General features: G+C 43.3%; 1 protein-coding gene and 1 pseudogene across 5 annotated transcripts in view; both read right to left on the reverse strand.

The window, feature by feature from the left end:
• The window catches only part of LOC126260812 (homeobox protein homothorax), a 1,061,772-nt gene that overhangs the window by 271,091 nt on the left and 773,272 nt on the right, over positions 1-17,409 (reverse strand). For all 5 annotated transcript variants that reach the window (XM_049958185.1, XM_049958184.1, XM_049958182.1 and 2 more), the window contains one exon: positions 12,305-12,453. In XM_049958185.1, the coding sequence (XP_049814142.1) occupies positions 12,305-12,453 (149 nt within the window). The remainder of the gene's footprint in view (positions 1-12,304; positions 12,454-17,409) is intronic.
• On the reverse strand, positions 8,040-8,158 carry LOC126261009 (5S ribosomal RNA; annotated as a pseudogene).

The raw sequence follows: 17,409 nt of genomic DNA on the forward strand, positions 1-17,409 counted from the left end.
ATTTTAACCTAGGCTAATTCCTCTATTGCTCGCTCCCTAAGGACACGTTTCCTTGCAAGATGACTCGTGAGAGACAACACTATAAAACCGACAGTTATTAAAAATTAAGGGATGTTTATGGTTCAAATGGCTCTAAGCACTATGGGACTTAACTTCTGAGGTCATCAGTCCCCTAGGACTCAGAACTACTTAAACCTAACTAATCTAAGGACAACACACAAATCCATGCCCGAGGCAGGATTCGAACCTGCGACTATAGCGGTCGCGCGGTTCCAGACTGTAGCGCCTAGAACCGCTCGGCCACCACGGCCTTATGCTTAGCAATATTACTTTAACCAGTGTTCCACACAAACATGAGAAACTTTGTAATAAAAGACAATATGTAACTAAAGATATTGTTTATTTTTATTTCTGATGGTGTGACACTATCACATGACCTGTAGCGACTCGAGTCGTTACTCCTTCCTTTTCAGCCAGTTGCCGTGATTCTAAGACGGACTCGACCGCCATCTTATATGTTTAGAAACCATAAGATAACACCACTTTTTTGGCTTCCATAGCCGGCCGAAGTGGCCGTGCGTTTCTAGGCGCTGCAGTCTGGAACCGCGAGACCGCTACGGTCGCAGGTTCGAATCCTGCCTCGGGCATGGATGTGTATCATGTCCTTAGGTTAGTTAGGCTTAACTAGTTGTAAGTTCTAGGGGACTAATGATCTCAGAAGTTTAGTCCCATAGTGCTCAGAGCCATTTGATTTGGCTTCCATATTCTGCTGAATTACTCTATATTTGGAACGAACAAAGAGACAAAGAACACAATTGCTAACAGTTACCACGAAAACGTGGAAGACCATCGGGAGACTGCATTGCTGTTTTTCTACCTTTCTATGCGCTTTTCATTACAGCACCAAATGAAAAGCTACTCTGCACGCAGAGACAGAGCGAGTAGACGCAATCAAGATATTGGAGGAACGGGTTCCAGATCTTCACCCTAACATTCATATTACAGACATCTGATCCACGGCACCTGTTTCATGAACTACTCCTTTTGCTGCGATGTGGTTTACTTTGCTAAAAAGTTAAAACCTTACTGCACTAAAGTCAGTCATATCTGTTATCGAATTCCGAACGTTTACGGTTTGCTTTACGGCTGTGACGAGTTCAAAAAATGTTAAATTACTGTCGAAGTGTCACGTGACTTTTTGCAAGCTCTCGTAGGGACGACGCCTTCAGTGCAGGACATTTGTGATACTATTTTGGCATTTTATACACTCGACTCCATTATCTCTACTGTCAAGCAAAACAGCAATAATGTATCACGAGTTTAATTCTGCGTCCAAATATGGTCGCAATTAGCCACATTTTAAGTTTTTGCTGAATTTAAGTCATTGATAAAATAATGCCTTTTTTAATGTCTGGCGAGGTTCATAGAGGCGCAGAGGAAAGTTAGTACAGCAAATGCGCAGGAATGAATCAGCAACACATGTACTGTATGTATCAATGCATAGCCGCGTTGTATCGTTACTGTAGAGGGGGTTGTGTTGTTTGAGGGAGAAGACCAGACAGCGGGGTCATCGGACTGGGAAAGGACGGGGAAGGAAATCGGCCATGCCCTTTCAAAGAACCATTCCGTCATTTGCCTGTAGTAATTTAGGGAAATCACGGAAAACCTAAATCGCGATGGCCAGACGCGGGATTGAACCGTCGTCCTCCCGAATGCTTACTGTAGAGGACTTTAAACACTCGTGATGCCTCCAATGTATCTCGCACGTCTACTGATGAATGTTTTCCTAACGGGCAAAACCAATGTACCACATTTACGTATGCTGTTTAATTTATTGGAACAAGATGAACTTTCACAAAGTCAATCTTTTTGCGCTATGCCACTTATTTACAAGTTATTTCGATTTATGAGATACATGCTATGGAAGTTGTTCCGCATTTCACGACGGCCATTTGGCGAGACTGACTGGAAGTCAAAATAAATGTGTACCTGAATATGAGGAAACGGCCGGGAGAGAGGTGTGCTGAACCAGTTCCCCTCCACACGATATCTGAATGAAGACGTAGGATTAGGGTGACACGGTGGTAGGTCGGTTCCGACGGCCCGGCTGGGCTGAAGCGCAAAGCTTCCTTTTTTTTGTATTAGAAAACTAATCCTAAACAATTAACCTGGAGACTTACAGTCTATTCTGCTGGGGTGAAACAATAAGGAAATCCAAAATGAAACCCTAGAACATGAAAGGGGGGCCAATATTATTTTCGTACTAAACCATCTTTAAGTGTACCACTTCACATTTTATTCAAAAGAAATAGTAATTTATAGGTTCGGAGTAGTTAGTTACAATTATTAGATCTGTTATGGTGTATCACACGGCAAATTAAGTACAAATGGCTCTGAGCACTATGGGACTCAACTGCTGAGGTCATTAGTCCCCTAGAACTTAGAACTAGTTAAACCTAACTAACCTAAGGACATCACACACATCCATGCCCGAGGCAGGATTCGAACCTGCGACCGTAGCGGTCTCGCGGTTCCAGACTGCAGCGCCTAGAACCGCACGGCCACTTCGGCCGGCAAATTAAGTACAAAAATCATGTTTTATACCCTACTGCAATCGTAAATTTTACGAGGGTTTAGTAACCTTGCGTTGAAGACTCACGTTAAAGCACTATCGACAGTCGAGGAAATTCTTTTACTTGCACAGAGTAACACCTATTTCCTTTTGTTTTCTGCGGAAACAGAGAAGAGATGGTATTTTGCGTCTCGCACACCGGACAGTGTGGCGCGTGCTTAATGCACAGTCGCGTTCGCCATCTGCGAGCTGCAGCCGACCCGCCTGTCCTCGAAGCAGTCGCGAGTCGCGGCCAACAGACCGGAAAACGCTGACAACCGGAAAATTCTCAGCCGCCGCCGCCGCTGTTGTTGACTGCGCGAGGGATTTCGGCACAAGTGGCTGCCTGCAGCCCGCACACAGGCGCGCGGGCTCACACGTACACGAGTAGGTCTCGCCGGGCCCGCTCCCGGGAAAATAGCAGCTATTTTAAGATGTAAGTTGGCCCATTGTGGAGAGGGCAATGGTATGGATATTGCCACCTCGAATGTCCGTTCTGGGGATAAGTTCCGAGAGGGTGAGAAAAGAGCTGTTGCTACACACTTCCTGGGAACGAATGCCGGCGGCTGCGCCAGTGTCAAGATTTCCTCCCCGTTTCGTAGTGGGGTGAGCTGCTTCCTCCACCCTCCCCCGCACACGCGGGAGGCGACACGTTGCGCACTGCAGGGCGAAGATGCGCCTCATGTGTAGGCGGGACACGTCGAAACGACAATTCCTAACCTACTGCCGTCTTAAGAAGATGCTGCTTAACCCTAGCGTGAATAGTAGAATGGGCATAATACAGTGTCCCAAGAGCCACAAGTTTCGCTAATGGCTCCATATTTCCAAACAAGGTTTCCGTCAATTGAGGAAACACAAGGTCGACTGCATTTCCGCATCGTTGGTGCTCGTAAGTAGTTATCTGGCCAGACACTGAAGCACGTCCTTCCTATGGAATTATGACTGTTTCGATCGACGTACCATGACTCTTGAATACTGGATTACAATGAACATATGCCGTTGTGAGACAGAAGATAACAGTGAACACTGACCTGCAAATAATATATTAATGTGCTACAAGCGTACTGTGCTGAAAAGGGTCAGCATTACATAAATCACATTTTCTGGCCATTTTAGCTGCAAGTTTCACCGTAAATATTGTCAGCCTTTATAACACTGGGCTCCTTCTTTGTTCACCATGTAAGACAAATAGCAGTAATTTCAGTATCTCGATAGTGAAAAGGTTATTCGTTTCAATAAAGCGCAAGAGTAAGCACCACATTACGTGTAAGTCTCATAGTTTGAAACAGAAACCAGTCACAAGCATGGATTAAAACGTTTATTTAAACCAATTCATTACCAGTACCCGATTTGTTACAAATCTCTTTCAAGATGGCTCTCAAAGACTTTCTTTCTTTCCTGCTGAGCAACAGAAGTCTGTAAAAACCATCTGAGGATTGATGTGCAAGAAATCCGAAGCATGTAATAGTTTGATTTAAGTGAACTGTTTTAGACCGTACCTATAGCAGGTTGCTCTTTGAAAGCAGAAAACTTATACCATAGTGACGGGACTCGTAACGACTACTTGCGACATGATAGCGACCACATTGCGTATTTTCATTTGGCGGAAACCTTGTTTTCGTACCTGAAACAGTACTGAAGTACATTACGCGGAATAACTAATATAAATTCCGTGTTCATCAGAAAATAGTCAGTAAAGTCTTTTTATTGAGAAAATACTCAGTAAAGTCTTTTTATTGCATCATGCATTTCTGAAATTATAACATGATGAAATAATTTATTGCAGTTACTGTCTAGTCAAATAAGGGCCATGTGAAGGTCAAAGCTGAACGGAAAACGCAGTCTGTGTTGACCATTTCGGTCGGAGTTTTCCCGTCTGAATAAGTACTTTTACTTAAAACGGAATATAAGATCTTTGGTCGAACGTTACACGTTTTAGCTTGATCTGAAAGCAGTTTTCTTTGGAACCAGCTACTTGAAATATTTTTTTAGGAATCCATGCACAGAGGAGAAATTTGTTTCTTTTGGCATGCTTCATTTGTGTGTTGACCTTATAGGTAGTTTTCCCTTAAGAATTATGGTGGAGTTCTTCTGTCTTCCAGGGTGTGATACTCCGCGCTCCTTAAAGTGCTTATGAGAACTTCGTATCCTGAATTCACACATTAGTTAAAACATATGGTATTTCAAGGAACATCATTTGTTCTTTTTTCCAGAGCGCGTGCGCATTCGTCTTCTTTTTTTATACTTCGTCATAAATACGATTACTATAATTTTGAAGACAACTGAAAAATTATCGCAACAGTTTCTTCATTCTGTTCTTATACTGTCTTATTCCTTTATTCTGATGTCGTTCCCGAAACGCAAACATTTTCCGATTTTCCCCGAGTGTCCAGCAGTTTTTATACTTGTATATTACAGTCACGTAGTGGCTCGTGCTTTATACAATTCGTTAAACCCATTCCCTTAAGTAGATAAGGAAACGTAACAGAAATCCGTAGCAATTTGGAAACGAAATAGGCGGAGAAGAGTTAGGCAAGGATGAAAAAGAAACACAGAACAATGCATTTCATCCGCCTGATTTATGGAATCAAATATTTTTATCAGGTTTATCCGAAGTGCTGTCACTCGAGATTCATCGCTTAATCCGACGGAATAAGCCCCCGCTTCCCGGGGACGGACTACATTATAAAATCCGTATTACATATCTCAAAACACGTCGCACTATTTATTCGTTCGGACAAAGTCGACGCGCGTTATTTGCAAGTAAAATTCCGATGGATGCAGACTTTTCGTCTGACAAGATTAAAGTCCTCGCGCAAACATTATTTAAAACAGACGGATTTATTCGTTGCTACATTAAATTTCATTAAATAATCGAATAAAAAACTGGCAAGGGGGGCAGGAAGCCTGTCGCTACCGTCCGAACGGGAAGAATAAAATCCATACGTTCAGAGGCGCTTCTAGAGCGAGCTGCTGATCTACTGTTGCGGAAATGACCGCAGGGATAATACACTGGTCTTCCCACTCAACACAGTCCGCTGTACACTTACGAAAAGTGTATCTATAGTCGCAGGTAAATCGGTTTAGCTACTAGCGGAAGAGTTAATAGAATTCACCGAAAATGTTACGGACAGAGTATTTAGCTCGACTTAAGTTTCAACGATATTTACAGCATAAGACAATTTGCTTAAAAGGAAAGCATTCACTTCAAGCGAATGGTCATGAGTATTAGTCTAGAAACAACAACTGAACGCTTCTCACACTGTGTTCATTCGGAAAAAAATACATGGCTACAAGTAGTACGTTATATGCTTTAAAAATCTGATCTTCGGAATGTAATAATCGAAATTTTCCACCACTGAATTTGTATCGTGTTGAATACATACACTTTCTTCCTAATGTCGGTTGTTTCAGGCACAACACAATCAAAAACAATTAATGCAGCAAATTTAAGAACATTCACTTGAGTATCTTCCACACAGTGTCTTAATTCGCCATAGTAAGCCGCTCCAAATGCATTGATAGCGCTCTTTTCCTGACAAATTGCAGTGCTGTATGTTATAAGCCACCCTCTGTCTACTTACTATAAAATTATATCCAAGACGTCAAGCTCCTGAAATTATTTACGCTAATTGTCTCCATAATTGCCGGCTGGAGTGGCCGTGCGGCTCTAGGCGCTACAGTCTGGAGCCGAACGACCGCTACGGTCGCAGGTTCGAATCCTGCCTCGGGCATGGACGTGTCTGATGTCCTTAGGTTAGTTAGGTTTAATTATTTCTAAGTTCTAGGCGACTGATGACCTCAGAAGTTAAGACGCATAGTGCTCAGAGCCATTTGAATTTTCTCCATAATTGCATTTTCAGAAAATTTGACCATATTTGACTTGACTCTAACAGGATCGTCTTTACTGGAACATTGTACATCACGAGTTTTTGTACAAAATTTAACTTCCAGCTAACGCTATATTCCACACTATTCAGTGCTGGATGCTTCTTGTTTTTTGCACTGATATTTTTATAGCCAGAATAATTTCGCTCATATTCATTTCCTCCCATCTTTTCCTACAGCTTTCTTTCAGCAGGACAATAATTCTTTCACCAACGAAATTAAATCATCTTCGTGAAGCTTATTTGCACTAACCTCAAACACATCTCACCACAGCACAAAGTGAAAGATGGTATTCACTATTTCCTTCAGTCAATTGCATTACATGAAGATAAATAAACTACAGAACAATGCTACGCTTCACTTGACTTTCACCTTACAAATATTGACTGAATGATTGTGTTTCCACGTGCCAAGAAGTCTCGTCCACCAGAATGTATTATCCATTTAAATTCGATATATTATGCAATTTTTTGGGCGTTTGTCACTTTTTGTCTCCACGTGCTTATTTTTTGGTTTTGTTTTTGTAATTTATTTTTTCATAGCACTCTTACTCTTTCTTACAATTTTCCCTTGCTGCTTGTAAATTCGCAAGACCTACCTGTGCGTATTATTATTTTCGTAAACAAATCCGTGGATTATAGAGCATTCCTACGTATCATTCGAGATCAATTGTGAGACTTATTGGGTGAGCTACTGAACTCCCATGTAAGACGAAAGGGATTCCAATCTCCGTCTGACGATTGTAAGTTGAATTTAAAAAGCGTCATAATCATAAAGATATCTCGTTGATTCAACCCCTTTTTTAAAATTTACATTTAAGCATAACAAAATGTACTATGTCATCAATAACAAAATATAACGTTTTGGATGTTCTATTATTGACGATGTGCGATTGAAACAAGTAGTCAGTTATATTTCGTCTTGTTTTTTGTTGAATTAGCAGTTAATTTTGATGGTCCTGAAACATTTACAAGCCGCGGTCAACATATGCACGAAATATTCATAATTTATTTACGTCTACCTAAACCGATTAAGGGATGCCAAGATCGACCCTCTACAAAGCTCACATCTGATTCGTACATCTTTTTCCTGACTCGACCTACATGTACAGTACACTCTGCATGTACAGTATACTCTGCAAGTTGCTGTACACACAATTTGGAGGATACATCGTGCCAATATTATCGATTTACATTACCATTTCATTTGCACATTGACCAAGGAAAGAATGACTCTATAATCTTCTGTATCTTTCATGATCTCACTCATTCTCATGCCGTACTTGAGATATAAAAGATGGCACTGTAACAGTGGGACAGTCTTTTTCTAATACTACATCCGAACAGGCCTCGAAAGGCACAAAGGTACACACCGACCGCCGTGTCATCCTCAGACGATAGGCGTCACTGGATGCGAATATGGAGGGGCATGTGGTCAGCACAACACTCACCAGGGCGTTGTCAGTTTTAGTGACCGGAGCCGCTACTTCTCAAGCAAGTAGTTCCACAACTGGCGTGTCAGGGTCTGAGGGCACACCGCCTGCCAACAGCGCTCGACAGACCCAGACGGTCACCCGTCCAAGTACTAGCCAAGACCGATAGTGCTTAACTTCGGTGATCTGACGGGAACCGGTGTTACCACTGCGACAAGGCCGTTGGCAACTTCTTCAAATACAGATTCTCTACGCTTACCCATAATAGTCTTTCTTTCCGCGGCTCACCTTTAAATTTCCACGCTGTTACTACCTTAGCAGAGAGACAGATGCCTGTTTTTACGCCTGCTTAGTAAGCAAACGCTGGCGCAATGCTCTATAATTAGTCGCGCTATCAGAGTTGTGATGACCTCGTTGTCGAAATCTTAAGTTTCTAATTTTTACGTCACGTTGAGATGATGGAATAAAAAACTGCCGTGGAGAGCGTAAATTGTATTCCGGGAAGGTACCTGATACTCGTCCGATGTCCACTATGCAGTGTTGTTTGCATACACTGCGCACAGAAGAGATCCTGGGAGGAGAAAGGTACTTGGTAGAGGAGTTCGAGGTAGTATGTAACCGTGGAGGGTTGCGAGTCTTGAGGCAGTTCCCGGCGTTTCGGCCTTGTGTACCGTCCTCGGGCAGCGGCAGCGGCAGACGCGAGGCGAGGCGAGGCCCGGTAATCCCGCGCGCCGCTCGCCGAGATGGATGGCGGCCGCCGCCGGAATCGAGCCGCCCGCCCGGCTCGGCTCGGCGCTCCGCGGCCGCCGAATAAATTCGAACCGCTCTCCGCCTCGGCTGGGCCCGAGCCCGCAATCAATGGGAGTGCCGTAATCTGGCCGCCGCATCGAGCGGCCCACGTCAAAACAAATCCCGGCCATCAATTCGTCTGAGATGTTTTCATTGTCTCCGCCTTTTATCGGCGGCCGATTTACTGTTCGCGGAGATGACGGCGGACCGATCTGCTCGACCCGCTGCCTCCGGAGTGCGGCTAAAGGGCCGCGGCCAGCGGTTAAGGTTCGAAACCAGTCCGAGACTAAGCGTTTAATTTGAACGAGATCCGTTCTATGTACGCCACTATAACGCCGCTGCACTGTTTCTGAAATATCTTCTGTTCTCTTGTTACAAGTTTTCACAGTCTCCCCATAATCCTAAATTCGACATTGGTTTCCACTCACGATGTGCAGCTGAAATCGTAACAAACTTATTTTTTAACAATGAACTAAAAAAATGTTCAACAACTTGATGAGGTAGAGCAAATGTTTTACTTCATTTCCATAATTTCCATTTCCAAAAGGCGGCTTCCATAAACCTAGATTTCCAAAAATCGTATCACTTATTGCTCTACTGCAGACTGTTAACGAAGGTACAAGGATACGGAATAGGTTCCCAAATATGTGAGTAGCTCGAAGACTTCTTAAATAATAGTACTCAGTACGTTGTCCTCGACGGCGGAAGTTCGTCAGACACAACGGTACCGTTAGGAGTGTCCCAGGGAAGTGTGATAGGATCGCTATTATTCTCGATACACGCAAATGATCTTACGATAAGCGTTTTTCTAAACGTGGAAAAATGCGGATGAGTAGCAAAAATAATCCCATAAAATCTTTAGTAGTGTGCTTCTTGAGATAGTCAGGTCGATCAAATAACTAGGCGTAACATTGGAAAGTGATATGAAATGGATCCACCATTTAAGGATTGTAGTGGGGAAGGTGAATGGTCGACTTCGGTTTACTGGTAGAGTTTTAGGGAAGTGTGGTTCATCTGTAAAGAAGACCGCATATAGAACTCTTGTCCGACCCATTCTTGAAAACTACTCCGCTGTCTGGGATCCCCACCAGATCGGATTAAAGGAACACGTCGAAGTAATTCAAAGGCGGGCTCTTAGGTTTGTTAACGCTAGGTTCGATCAACATGCAAGTATTACGGAGATGCTTCGGGAACCTAAATGGGAATCCCTGGAGGGAAGGCGACGTTCTTTTCGAGGAACGCAGCTGAGAAACTTTAGAGAACCGATTTTTGAAGTTGACTACAGAACGATCCTACTGCTGCCGACTTACGTTTCGCCTAAGGACCACGAACATAAGATAATAGAAGTTAGGGCTCTTACGGAGGCGTGTAGACAGTAATGTTTCGCTCGTTCTATTTGCGAGTGAAAAAGGGAAGGGAACTGATTAGTGGTTGTACAACGTATCCCCCGCCAGCACTGTATGGTGGCTTGTGGAATATGTGTGTATATGTAGGCACTTATGTAACTGGAATGATCGTAATTGAACCTAAATATGAAATAACTTTGTAACATTTCCATCAAAATGGCATTGTCACACTACACCTCCCATTCCAAAACTACCCTGTCGTTTGGTAAACTACAGGTCGCAAGTCTCTATTTGGTGCAAAAATTACATCAACTTTGAACGTACAGCGAGAATTTATTCCGGATCGCACGATGATGTGGGAAACGAAATTCGTTAAATTAGGACACTTAGTTTCGGGTAACAAACTTCCTATTTATTGCTTCGTTTGTTACACGAACACCAAGAACCTAAAACACACAATGCAGGAAAAATGGCCGTATGCCACGACATTCGAGAAATGCTTTGAAATTTTAGCCTGACACGAACGATTAGCCTAATCTCTAGCATCCTATCACAAACAATAATTATTGTGTTGATGTGCCGTGGCACAAACACCAACATGCCCGCACCTCATGGCAGCTGAGGGGAAACTGTTTGTCAAGATCCACAAAACACTGTCGGCAGGCAACACTGTTTTTTACCTTTTGTTGCTAAATTACGAGACATAAATCTCTGTGACGTGTGAGGGTACAAAATGCTGACAGTTTGTCTGGTTTACATTATCTGTGGATGACCCAAACTGGCCTCGATGATTTCACAGAAAATTCAATTTTTTTCTTTACAAGATCGTTTCAATCTACAGAGTTTCAACAGTACAGGGAGAATAATTTGAAACTCCATACTTATGTGTGTGTGTGAATATGGCACGTGGCACTTCTTGCACTAAATTTGTAAGTTGAGTAAAAGAAGGTATCGTACATAGTTTAAAATGGAGTGTCTGTTGCCATCAGTTTCAAAACGGACAGCCATTTAATCTCTATCATTAAAAGTTGTCAAAATTTAAAACAGCTCCTCGCTCAATATTGCTAAACAGAGCTTATGTGGTTGCACTCGAGCCTCAGATTACTGGTTCTAATACTCAGATTGAAGATCTGTAAACTGGTATGGCTTGAGATGTAGCGAATCCGACGATTAAGCAGCATAAGCGACACTCAGGGAAAACGTTGCTTAACAAGACGAACTAAACATTAACAACAACAGAACTGGTGTCAGTGATATTAAATGAGACTGCAGTCAACCATTCGCTAAGTAATAACTACTACTTAGCGTGGTAGAAAAATCTAAGGCCTAAGTCACTTAACGCGGCTTGCGACACGAAAATAATTTATAAAATCAGTACTCTATTTCAAGCATCTGGTCTCAGCTGTTTACCATAAGTTATATATATATTTTTAATGGTTCAAATGGCGCCGAGCACTATGGGACTCAACTTCTGAGGTCATTAGTCCCCTAGAACTTAGAACTAGTTAAACCTAACTAACCTAAGGACATCACACACATCCATGCCCGAGGCAGGATTCGAACCTGCGATCGTAGCGCATAAAAATATTAATGACTTAATTTTGTCCTATGTTCTGCAGAATAATGTCTGTGTCTTCTGTTCGTCAGTTTGCTGCAGTTTTGTAAAATATGTTAGGTATGAGATGCTGTCGTTCACAAGCCGTCGCATCTGTCTTACATACCCAGTTCAACGGAAAGGGAACTTCGCAGACATCTGCAACTCTCAATAATTTTTTCCTACTGAACAAGAAACGACGTTGGCTGGGGTACTTTTTCAGTCGGTCAGAGCAAGTTAGGGCAAAAAAATGCTGTATTTCTTATTTTCTAACATCTGGTAACAAAAATTAATGAAAGGCCCACTGTAAAGAATGACACAGTGCTCTTGAGAAATAGATTAACTCCGTTTCAAGACGAAGGGTGGATTAAGGGTGGGGCCGGCGTTTATCCAAGTGGCTAATATTAACGAGGTAAAATTAAATTTAAAGGAATTAGCAGGCCTAAATAAAAACTATATAGGACATAAATCGCTCGCGAGGAGACGAGATAGGACGGCGGCTGAGGGTTTTTAATGGGCCCGCCGTAAAGTGCGGCGCGTGTGATTTAGGTGGGGACCACACAGCACACAGCAGAGGCGAGTCGGTCCCACGCCACGCCACGGGAAGCAATTAAGGCGGTGCGCAGTAAAGCGCGCGTACTGACCGTCAGGTGCTGGAACAGCCACGCCCTGAGGATGTTGGTGGCCACCTTGGGGAAGATGCCGCGCTTCTTCTGGTTCTTCTTGCCGTTCGTGTCGTCGTCCTCCTCGCCCGTGCCTTCTCCGCTGCCGATACTCGCGTTGCTCGCGTCACCTGCACAAGAGCCGACACACGGCCGCCGTCAGCAACCAGCAGAACACCCGGCCGGGCCCCAGCCTCTCGTGCTGGAGTCGGCGCTCGGTTAAGCTACCTGTTCCTACTGGAGCGGACAACTGGGCGGAACGCAGACGTCTGCCTAGCTCTCTTCCACATGTCAACAAAGCCCTCCAAACCCTACTCTTTATCATCACTGTTTGGTCTTGACAGTAGCCGTGTTTGCAGACTAAGTCATGGGAACTCAAGTCCGCCTATTATGTAAACAACTAACCTTCGTAGTGACCAAACATGTGTCAGCACATTAGTGCCATCATCAGTCTTGTGGACATCAACATGGACTTCGCACACAGCAGTGTTTTGCGAAATTCTAAGCAGTCACTTGCAAGTGTAGTTCATTGAAAACATCGCGTTTCTATGTGTTTTTCTATACGACAGATGAGCGTTCGAAGGAGGATTTGTGCCACGAAAATAACTATGGAAAGCTGTAAAACAAGTCAAAAGAACGTCCTACAGAACCTAACATCCTAGAGAATAAGATCTGAATAAAAGTACCCGCTGATGACGGCACAAATATGCTGGAACGTTTTTGGGTATTAAAATACATAGCTGTTTGCATAATAGCTGAAAGTGAATTCCCATACCCGAACTTAATATTCTAACCCACAGGAAGCTATAACGTTCGCCTTTAATTACGGGGAGAAATAAAGAACCATACACTACATTTAAAGCTCCAGGGTCCAAATAAATTTTTCTTCTGTAACTAAAAAGAATAACATTAAATTGCAGTTACACAAGACCCACAAGCGGTATATTTAAAGTTAACGGTCTTGCTATGGGACTCACATTTGCTTTGGTAAGAAACCCAGCTTACTAAAGCTAGATGCGTTTTAAGAAATCTCCGAGGTTTCTATACTGGTTATAGAATCCACTAAGGGGAGAAGTGGAGTGAATAATAAACAAGTGTGGGATTGTACAAACAAGGTAGTGCTACTGAAACTAATGTATAAGAATGAATTGCTCAAACTGCAAATGGTTTCTGTCTACAAAGTCGCTTTACGAAGAAGTTACATGTTTAAATCTGATGAGTGTCGATTATGTGTTCGGGAACTAATTGCGAAACTACGGACGCCAGAGCAAGGAAATAATTACTTGCCTGACTCTCTTACACAGTAAAAAACATAAAATAATTGTAATAAAAATACAGATTTCAAGGGAACAAAGATAATTGTAATGACACTGCCAAGAATGTTTGAGAATCGCTCGTGGGAGCACTCGATGGCTGCCCGTTAATCGTTTTGCTTATGGTCAGGTACTGTAGTGACTTTAGGACACTTCGAGAATGACATCAGTTATATCGTAATCCCCCCCCCCTCCAGCCCTCCCCCCGATGACACACACACACACACACACACACACACACACACACACACACACACACACACACCTCGCACATGCACGTACACGCACCCAAGCAAGCTCGCAGTCTACCTCTATACAGATTCATGCGTCTCAGGCCACGGTGTAGTGTGTGGTGGCGACTTGCTACCAATAAATGAGATTTTCTCTGCTGTTTCTTTCGCGTTTCGAGCGAGAATGTCTCTCACCCTTACTCTTACGATCTTAAAAATAAAGACACACGACGGAGACAGAGGAATTTGCGCACAATCCTCTTGGAATACTGGTTGTCTAAGTTACCGAACAGGTTTTGCAAGAGCCTCTTAACTTTCCATCTATACTGAAACAGTTTCAGTCCTCCGGTTCCGATAGTTTTTCGTTTTTTGTTTCTTTCTTTTTTCGGGAGGTGATCCTTGGTCAAACTGGAAATCCCTTACATACATTTCAATTAAGAATCTCTCATTTCATTTTTAGTAGTTTCGTCTGCCTTTCCAATACACCCCGCAGCACCACTACCAAACGTGTGGCCGCAAGTTCCTGCAACGAAAAACGTTCCAGACACGACAAATCATTGTGCATCCCTTTTTAAGTTAGCGTCAGCAGCACAGGTAGAAGTTTGTTATGAGATACAAATCGTTTGAAAACATGCATTTATAAATCAAGACACCATCTGCTAACTTCCTAGAGTTGTATTGCGTCGTACTGGATCTGCAGTTCATCATTAATAGTCAAGAAGTTTAATTTTTAATTATTTTTATTTGTGGCTGGATTGCTTTCCTTTCGGTACAGTCGTATTGGAGGGAACTTTGTGCGCCATCTCTGTCTGAATCGTGAAACCTTTTTCTGTATGTTATCGTATATTAGCTCTCTGTATTTCATATTTTCTGAGGTGAAGTTTGGAACCAGCCTAGCATTTGCCTAAACAGGCGTGGAAAATCATCTAAAAATTCAGGCTGGTCGATGTACCAGACCAACGGTTGTTAATCCACTGTTCTCTCCAACTCTGATTCAACACCCTATGTCGCAAACTAGAGCGCTGCCCGCTAAACTATACGAGCAGGTCAGTCAACAGCTCGTACAGCCTTGTTATTGTACCATCTTATTAGTGTATCGTGTAGTGTGAGATATTTCTAGTCAGAAGCAATTGTCTGCATTGGCTCTTCTTGTTTTGAGAGCTAATTTTTCTTTCTTTTCACGGTGTTTTGTGCTGGTATTGAGCATAAGAAGAAGTTTAGGATCTCCTGCTCTGTTTGTATAGTTGAGACCGCCATCACCACGCTCTGACTTCGCCGTCTTGCGCCCCTGTGTGACGAGAGCGGATCGACAGCCTCAGGATTTGCACTGGGCTGACCGACGGTTGACTGGAGCAGCGAGTGAGTGTACCTCCAGATAGAGGCGGCCGCTATCTCCGCCGGCCGTGCGGCTAGGCCGGGCGACGTGACGTGACAGCGGCTACACGCGGCGTGACGGCTGCCGCCGGCTAAATGCAGCGCATTACACGGCACGCGCAAACAAATAATAATCTGTTAATGCATTCATCAGCCGGCTGGCCGGTGCGATGTGAGTCAACAAACAGCGGCGGGCCGAGATACGCCCGCCTCGCCGCGCAGCGCAGCGCCGCGCCGTCCACAAACACCGGCCCGCAACCATAATATTTGGTAACTGTACCGCGCTACCGTTTGAAGTCCCTTAGTGTGATTGCTTCGCGCAGATAAATTATTGATGTCCGCGGTACCTGGTCGCCCGGCTCGTGTTCAGCGGCGTAAACGCTCGCCGAAAAACTCGCGCCCCCTGCTAATCCCCTGTATGTAGGCCGCACGTGGCGCGTGAGATTAGCGGGCAGCCACGAGAAAGCTTACGTCCCGAAAGTTGCAGGTGAAACAGCACCGGAAGAATACGCTTAAATCACCGATGCAAACTATATTTTTGCCTAATTTTTGCGATCCCTGTTCAAGTCCGTTCTTCCCTCACACGCATTAACGCACGATTTTGGCTATGATGGAAACCGGTAGTTTCTTACTAGAGTAATAATGTCTGTACTATAAATCATGCATGTTACGAGTTATTCGCCAATGTAGACAGCTGACAAAGCTAATTTAGTAATTGACCAACATTGGAGTAATGCTAAATCCTTATGTTAATATCGGCACAACAGAGCAGTATGAAAAGAAAGAAAACTTAGCTCTGAAAACAAGAATAGCAATACGGAAAATTAATTCTGACTAGAAGTCTCGCAAACTACACGACATAACAACAAGGGTTAGCCCTGCAGCGAGGTCAAATGCAGTATACAGAAAACAAAGTTAAGTGCACAATTGTGATACACTGACATACACTCAACTGAAAGCTTATATTGTGGTCGTTTAGTTCCTCCACAAGGGTCAGTTGACACCAAGAAATAACAGAACTTCAAAACCACTGTAGTGTCTAATACGAAGAGGTGAATCATGTTTGGCTGAAAACAAACACTCTGTTCCGAAAAACCGATTATCTCTATTTTCATCTAAATGATATACACCATTAAAGTAGCAACTGAGGAAGGATTACCGCAAATGTTAACAACATTTATTTACTCTGTAGTGTAACTGCCCAGCCGGCCGCGGTGGTATAGCGGTTCAGGCGCTCAGTCCGGAACCGCGCGACTGCTACGGTCGCAGGTTCGAATCCTGCCTCGGGCATGGATGTGTGTGATGTCCTTAGGTTAGTTAGGTTTAAGTAGTTCTAAGTTCTAGGGGACTGATGACCACAGATGTTAAGTCCCATAGTGCTCAGAGCCATTTGAACCATTTTTTGTAACTGCCCATTGTGATAGCAGGAGCCGATGTTCTACAAGTCTTCCTGAATTTCGCAACAGATTTTAACGCTGATTCCTTTCTTTAATATGGCTCTTCGGTAAGCGTCAGAATGTCTGATGGATATCCAGTAGCGCAATACTGTTCGAAGAGATCACCTACATGTATTAGCTAAGATTTTTCGTACAGTTTCATTGCACTACTGCATTCTTAACACTATCTTTTAACAAATAGTGAATCGTGAAAAACAGAAAAGGTGTGCACTTGTATATGTGTGTGCATGTGTGCGAGGGTAGGGTGGGGGGGGCGGAGGGCGAGAGAGAGAGAGAGAGAGAGAGAGAGAGAGAGAGAGAGAGAGAGAGAGAGACAGAGAGTTCTTTCCCATTTTTTATTAGTGATCAACAAGCTACAATTTTTAAGGTCTTTATCTTGTTATCTTTTACTAAAGAGTATTTTATTTTATGGTTATTTTTGTTATGTTAGCGAATTTCTGATTTCATTCTTCCATGAAAAATATCTGTTGGTGATAGTAATCTAAATGTTGAGCACCTAAACAGAAACAACAAAAGAAATCGAACGAAGGAAAAAATATGGATGTCACGGTTCGTTTTAACGCAAGTTTAGGAAATGTTTTACTGTTCTGATACTCGCTCGTTCACTAGAAGTATTTAGGTTCCCTAAAAATAAAATGTTACCCATACATGCAGCAGCAACAACAAACCGAACAGGGGGAAATCAAAACGTTAAGATGGCCGAGGCAACCGCC

The sequence above is a fragment of the Schistocerca nitens genome, chromosome 5 (assembly GCF_023898315.1).
Source record: "Schistocerca nitens isolate TAMUIC-IGC-003100 chromosome 5, iqSchNite1.1, whole genome shotgun sequence".
Taxonomy (NCBI): Eukaryota; Metazoa; Arthropoda; class Insecta; order Orthoptera; family Acrididae; genus Schistocerca; species Schistocerca nitens.